Raw genomic sequence first — 6,965 nt, forward strand, 5'->3', positions numbered from 1 at the left:
CCAGAGATCTTAGCTGTAAACTCTAATCAGGCTCACATTTTAATCCCACGAACTATCAGATCTCAGCCGAGAGGAACTTGGCTTTCGTATTCTTTCACTAGATGTCTCCAAATACCAACTAAAAGGATCTTGTCCATCTAGAGAAGAAAGCCGCAAGGGTTCAAGCAAGGGAAAGGTGATAATGTTGGTAAATGTAACAGGATCAAATCTGAATCAGGAAACTGGGAGCTTGGTGCCCTGGGTTCTCAGCTCAGTCACTTATTTGCCATGTGTCCTGGGGCGTCACCCGCCTCTTTCTGGGACCGTTCCTTTCTTTTTTTCCTTTTAATTTAAAAAGCGAGGAGTTAAGCCTAAGCGGCCCTTTAACGCTTCGTCCCGCTCTCGTCTCAGGTGCCAACTTCCACACAAAGCCGCCGTTTCCGGCAGGGCTCGCACGTTAAGCTTTCCGGACGGCGCTTGGCGAGATATATGAAGAAATTTAGACTCATGAAAGAAGCACAGTTCGTTAAAATCACGAAAAACTGCAGGGAGAGAGGCACCGAGACGTTAATAAAGCCAAGGCCGCTCTGAGGAGTGACCAGATCCCACTCACTCCCCAACTCCACAGCCCCAGAACCCGCCTCCCTCGCCCGAGCAGGCCCAGAAGTCACTGCGACAGGTAAGAGAACGGAACAGGAAGTCCCGCCCTCCTTGAACAGCGAACGGTAGCCCGTAAGGATCATTCCAAGGCCAGTGCATTCGCCGCGTGAATTGTTTCCTTGAGGGGGCGGGGGTCTACGCCGCTTGAGCTCAAGCGGGCGAGGCGAGAGTGCGGCGCCAGTCCTCGGCACCGCGCCCTTCTTTCTCGGTTGTTGGGCTGCGTGCCTCTCTTCCAGTCGGCGCCGAAGGGAGCCTGGTTCTGGGCGGGCGGAGAGGTGGGCTTGCTGGCGGGGCTGGCGGGGCTGGCGGGGCGCGCCGGGGAGGGTATGGACCCCAGAGGTCGCTGACTTTGCGCGAGCCTCGGGCTCCTCTTCTGCAAGACGAAGCAGCACTCCGTGTCCTGCCTGGTGATTTTGGCCTCGTGCATTTATTTGTATAACACTTTGGTTCCAACAGCAACCTCGTAAAACGGGCACCGCTCCCCTGTTTTACCGATGGGGAAACAGGCTCGAGAGAATAAGTGAAGTGTCTTAAGTGACAGACCGTGTGAGAGCCGTAATTCTAACTCCGGCTTTCTGAGACCAAGCTGCCACTCCAGCAGTGGAGCAAATTACATGGTGTAAGGGATAAGCGTCAAAACCGAGTGCTCTTACGATACCGTTAATGTAATAGAACTGATTGGTTTCAGTCACATCATTAAAACCCGGAGGCATAACTTTAAAAAAAGAGGGGCTTGGAGGGAACAACAGTATTTTTTCTTTGGCTTACCTTCTCTCAAATTACAAGTTCCTTATTAATACCACATGTTTTGGTTGACAGCTTGAGCCCACTAGGAATGGCAGCCCCATCTATGAAAGAAAGGCAGGCTTGCTGGGGAGCCCGGGATGAGTACTGGAAGTGTTTAGATGAGCACACAGAGGATGCTTCTCAGTGCAAGAAGTTAAGAAGCTCATTTGAATCAAGTTGTCCCCACCAGTGGGTAAGTCACACTGGGACGTGTTTCTGTTTGCTGTCAAAATACAGAGAGCTTACGGTGAGTGGTGGGCTATGAAATGAGGCACTGTTTGAGGCATGTCAAATGAGCAGTTTCCGTGAGCAGCAAAGAAAACCTCATCTCGTAATCCAGGCTTGTTTTATGTACATAGCAGGCACACCTTTGGAAAATGTCACCTGACACTTTAAAGATGATTGAAAAGCAAAACATACGCACACTAACCAAAAAATTCCAATCTTCTAAATTGGTAGATTTCTCCTGGATCTTCTCAAGGGATAGTATTTAATCTTGGGCAAGAGTTGGCAAATTCATTGGCCTAGAGCTGCTATCAGAAATAAAGCATTCCCAGTTGCCCGCCCAAAATCATATGGTCATATACCCAAAGTACAAATACAAAGGAGTTTAGAAAGTGGAAGAAACAAAATGATCATATGGTGGATTCTGGCACCAGCTGCTCCAAGTGCCTCGCCAACACGCGCTCTTGCTCTGTATTGCCAGTCCTTAGAATGGGAGGGGTTGGAAAAGGGAACTAACATCGCTGGGCTCAGTAAGTGCCCTGGTGTGAATGCCTGATGCTCCTTCATCAATACCCTTTGAGATGGGCGGTGTTGCCGTCAATTTCCAGAGGAGGCAACTGAAGCCCAGAGCGTTGGAATAACTTGCTTTCTCACTATTGGGGCTGGAGAATAGGATGCCCGGCATTGAGATTAGGGCAGGGCTGTATTTGTTGGTAAGGACGAGGACTAGGCTTTGATCCTGGCAGTAAGGTAGGTTGGAGGACAAGATCATTGAAGAAAGAGGTCAAGGACCTGAGAGGCCAGGGTACTGGCAGGATCAACCACATGGATACTGAACCACCCAAGAGTTATGACATGAACGTTGTTAGAGAAACTGACGGCAACCTACAAAGTTATAGATGACTCCAACAAAGAAGGGAGCAGGGCTTCCCTGGTGGTGCAGTGGTTGAGAGTCCGCCTGCCGATGCAGGGGACACGGGCTCGTGCCCCGGTCCGGGAAGATCCCACATGCCGTGGAGCGGCTGGGCCTGTGAGCCATGGCCGCTGAGCCTGCGTGTCCAGAGCCTGTGCTCCACAACAGGAGAGGCCACAACAGTGAGAGGCCCGCGTACCGCAAAAAAAAAAAGAAGGGAGCTGTAGAGCAAAGCAATCAAAATAACTACTGCCGCATCTGACAGTGACTGCCATGCTCCCATGGAAAACAGTTGTTTTCTGCAGACTATACTTAGTCTGTAACAGAGCTCCCTTTCCCAGCCTGCGCCCTCAGGCCTTTGCTCCCTTTTCACCCGTGCTCTCTACTCAGGAGTCATACCCAGTGGCCATAGAATAAAAGCAAAAGATATTTACAGAGATTTGTGTGAGAAGGTGGGGAAGGAGACAGAGGAAGAAATGATGGGAGTATTCTCTGAGTGCATTCTGTGTGAGAAATTGTGTTTTCATTAGCTTTAATTTTCATTCAGTCTTGTGAGGTACTATTGTATCTCTTTTATGTAATAGAAACTAAGGCTCAGAAAGGTGAAATAATTTGTTCAAGATCAGCTAACCAGCCAAGTAGTAGAGAGGGGATTTGAAAGTAGGTCTCTCTGATTGCAAAGTTTGTATTCTTTTACTTAGCTGAAGTCACAGCCAGAGAATAAAGATAAAAACAAAACCACCAAATAGAGATTCACAATGAATACTTCTATGATAAAACACTAAAAATAAAAATTTCTTACATAATAAATATAAAACTGTGCTGTCACAAAACCAAATTACTCTTCTCTGCCCTTTTGCTTATCCCTTTTTTTTTTTTTTTTTTTTTTTGTGTGTGTTATGCGGGCCTCTCACTGTTGTGGCCTCTCCCGTTGCGGAGCACAGGCTCCAGACGTGCAGGCTCAGTGGCCATGGCTCACGGGCCCAGCCGCTCCGTGACATGTGGGATCTTCCCGGACCAGGGCACGAACCCATGTCCCCTGCATTGGCAGGCGGACTCTCAACCACTGCGCCACCAGGGAAGCCCCTGCTTATCCCTTTTATAGCACTCATCAGTCGGCCTTGTATAATGGCCCGATTTAAAGCCTCCTGTTGGTTTGTAACTTAGGAAGGAGCAGGGATCAGGTCTGTCATTGTAGCATCATCCAACACAGTCTTCCACAAATAGAGCAACCGGACAGCCAAGATACTTGATCCTAACATCAATTTCAGATACTGTCTTTTCCCTGTGAACCTTTGAAATGTCTCAGAAATTGCAGTATTTTGGCATTCATGCTACTATCCTGCATCTCATCTAATGGCTTAGAGGACACTAGCATTATACATACACAGTGCTTCTCAAGAAATGCTTGTTGATTTATTAGCCTTTTAGACATTAGCCTCTTTCGAGGTGCCACATGTCGAGGGTCCTCAACTGTTCATTGAATGGAAAAGACTATGGAGCAGAGCTTTTCAAGCAGAGAGTACGGTATATGCAAAGGCATGGAAGCAAGAGGCATGAGAAGTCAGCACGTTCAGGAAGTGGGGTAGCTCTGGACGGGTAGCATTTTAGGGACTGGTGGTCAACCCAGAAGACAGATGGATGGGCAGAGATTAAGCCATGAATGACCTGATTTGTCTTACTGAGGAGTTTGGATGTTGACCTTGAAGGCAATAGGGATGCCTTGAAAGACCTTTAAACAAGCAGTGCCATGATCAAATTGGAATTTCAAAAAGATTATTCTTGGCAGTGGTGTGATGGATGGTTGAAGGAGGGTAGAAAAACCAGTTAAAGAGCTATTAAAACAATCCAAGTGAGAAATGATGTGGGCCTGTACTGTCGCGATCAAGAGGGGGAAAGAGATCGGAGCATTGACAGTGATGCAGTCACTGAAATAGGTGACGGGAGGAGAAACACGTCTGGAGAGGAGCTGAGTTCTGGACAAGTTGGGACTGAAGTTTAGTAGGACCACTAAATGGCATTGTCATTTAGGCAGTTGGAGATGTGACAGGAGATGCAAAGATCTATTGATTTGCCACAAAAACGTTAAGAGGATTGTCCACTTCTTCATCTGTTGCCCTTTACATATAACACCCGTCCCAGCTCAGTCAGCCTGAGGACACCAGGGGTGTGGAGTCTGACAGTGAGATTTGTTAACGTGCTCTAACCAGGGAGCCCCACGCACCAGAGCTGCTGCGGGTGTCTCACCAACCAAGGGAAAGGAGCTATCAGAGGGTTTGGGGAAGGGTGGAGTTTAGGTGAAACTGAAATGAAGTGGTGCTTTGATAGGCTCAGAGAAAAGCAGGGCTGTGTATAAGCAGGTTGTCAACTCTGGACTGAGAAATGGACCCAGGGTCTTATTTTCCACAAAGATAAATGCTGCCATGTCATCATGCTCAGAAATCCTTATGTGAAGTCCTGCACCTGAGTTGGAAATCAAGACTGCTTCTTTTTGTCAAAGTGCCTATCAGATCCCCCAGGCAAAAGTGGGGTGTTTCATCCTTACCGAAAGAACTTCAAAGAGCAAATTTCTGATAGTTTGATTTTAGAGAACAGAGTTTCTTGGTGAATAAGAAAGCAGTAGGGACTTCCCTGGTGGTGCAGTGGTTAAGAATCCACCTGCCAATGCAGGGGACACAGGTTCGAGTCCTGGTCCAGGAAGATCCCACATGCCGCAGACCAACTAAGCCTGTGCGCCACAACCACTGAGCCTGCGCTCTAGAGTCCACAAGCCACAACTACTGAGCCCGCACGCCTAGAGCCCGTGCTCCGCAACAAGAGAAGCCACCGCAATGAGAAGCCTGTGCACCGCAACGAAGAGTAGCCCCTGCTCGCCACAACTAGAGAAAGCCCACGCGCAGCAACGAAGACCCAACACAGCCAAAAAAAAAAAAAAAGCGGTAGTCACTCAGAGGGGTCTCTTAGGACAGTGTCTGGCTGCGGTGTGTCCTGCAGAGGAACGTTAACTTTGTAGCTGGCTTTATCTGAGTCTCTTATCCCAGCTTGAGACAGGGCAGGCACCGTTTTACATTCTTAACTCGGGCTCTATTGAAATATTTAAGAATTAAATCCTAAGAAAAGCTTTTCTGTTCTGACAGTGAAAACGTGTGTGGTATCATGCCTTTGTCTTGTCTGCAGAGCAGCTCAGATGCAGATGCTATGAGGATTTGGTGGTTGGCCTTGATTTTCTACTTCTGTGATTTTACTGTTTCAGGATATGGGGCTTTAAGATACTCCAAATTCCCTATGGCAAGAGGAGGATGTAAATAGAAATAATAAAATGAAATATTTAGTGTATTAAAGTTTTATCATCAGTTTACTTATTCATAGTTCATGAATATAATTTTTAACTATGTGTCTGTCTCCTTAAATGTATGTTTCTGGATAAGATAAACTTAATACACATATGATGACTAATGAATTACAAAACTTGTTGAACTTACAGTTGACAGGAAAAACTTGTACAATGTCTTTGAATCATCAAGTCTTATGACCTGAGAGTCCTATGGACTCTGAACTTGCATAGTACATTTCACATGTGTAAGCACATATACTTCTTGAGAAGGTGCACAGGGTACTCAAATTCTCAACAGGGTCAGTAACCCAAAAAGGGTTGGGACTCACTGGTCTATACTCTCTTTAGAGACTCTTATACATAAGATGCACTGATTCAAAATGGTTCTAAAATATAAATTACTTAGGCCACTCATATGATTTATATTGAATAATTAGTTACATTTAAATCTGTGCTTTTGTTTAAGCTGCATAGCTTGCCCTTATCTCAGACCCTTTTTTCTCAACAGATAAAATATTTTGATAAAAGAAGAGACTACCTAAAATTCAAAGAAAAATTTGAAGCAGGAGAGTTCCAGCCTCCGAAAACAGCCACAAAGTCCTAGGCTGTTCCTGAACATTTCAGAAAAGTTGAAATTATTTTTTCTGGACATTCAGAAATGCTCTATGGGACAACAGTAGTTTGAATGATGGCAAACACCAATGCTTGTTCCATATATACAACTCTTAATTTAAATAGTCAAGTAACAAGATTCCATTTTTCAAAAGACAGACTTGAAATAAAATGGTATGAAATATGCCTAATTGAGTAAAAAACATATTTTAAGAAAAAACAAAATTAAAGCTTATTATGAAAACGTGTACCTTTTTTGTTGTTGGAGGATGGGTAGTAGGCAAATACTATTCTTGATAGAGATATGGATATACACTGAAAAAAATAAGATTTGCCATTGTCCTGGGAGTTAGCATTTTAACACAGACAGAAGAAAATGAGGAATGGAAGAAGGTTCAACTTAAAATATACAGGTAAAATAATAAAGACCATCTACAAAAAAACCCTACAGCTAAT

General features: G+C 45.4%; 1 protein-coding gene across 2 annotated transcripts; it reads left to right on the forward strand.

The window, feature by feature from the left end:
* The first annotated feature begins 679 nt into the window (after nucleotides 1-679).
* LOC132483997 (cytochrome c oxidase assembly factor 6 homolog) lies at nucleotides 680-6,728 on the forward strand. 2 transcript variants are annotated; one of them, XM_060090006.1, is made up of 3 exons: nucleotides 680-728; nucleotides 1,459-1,618; nucleotides 6,406-6,728. In XM_060090006.1, the coding sequence occupies exons 2-3, from the start codon at nucleotides 1,475-1,477 to the stop codon at nucleotides 6,499-6,501; spliced, it is 240 nt and encodes a 79-aa protein (XP_059945989.1). In that variant the 5' UTR covers nucleotides 680-728; nucleotides 1,459-1,474; the 3' UTR covers nucleotides 6,502-6,728. The 2 variants fall into 2 exon arrangements, with proteins under 2 accessions (XP_059945989.1, XP_059945978.1); XM_060089995.1 differs by lacking the exon at nucleotides 680-728 and adding an exon at nucleotides 735-914.
* The last annotated feature ends 237 nt before the right edge of the window (nucleotides 6,729-6,965 follow it).

Source organism: Mesoplodon densirostris, chromosome 1 (assembly GCF_025265405.1).
Source record: "Mesoplodon densirostris isolate mMesDen1 chromosome 1, mMesDen1 primary haplotype, whole genome shotgun sequence".
Lineage (NCBI taxonomy): Eukaryota > Metazoa > Chordata > Mammalia > Artiodactyla > Ziphiidae > Mesoplodon > Mesoplodon densirostris.

What these genes read in the sequence shown, in the direction of transcription:
- LOC132483997 (XM_060090006.1), top strand. Translation starts at nt 1,475, where the DNA reads ATGGCAGCCCCATCTATGAAAGAAAGGCAGGCTTGCTGGGGAGCCCGG. An exon ending in CAAGTTGTCCCCACCAGTGG is followed by an intron (nt 1,619 to 6,405) that starts GTAAGTCACACT and finishes TTTTCTCAACAG; the next exon opens with ATAAAATATTTTGATAAAAG.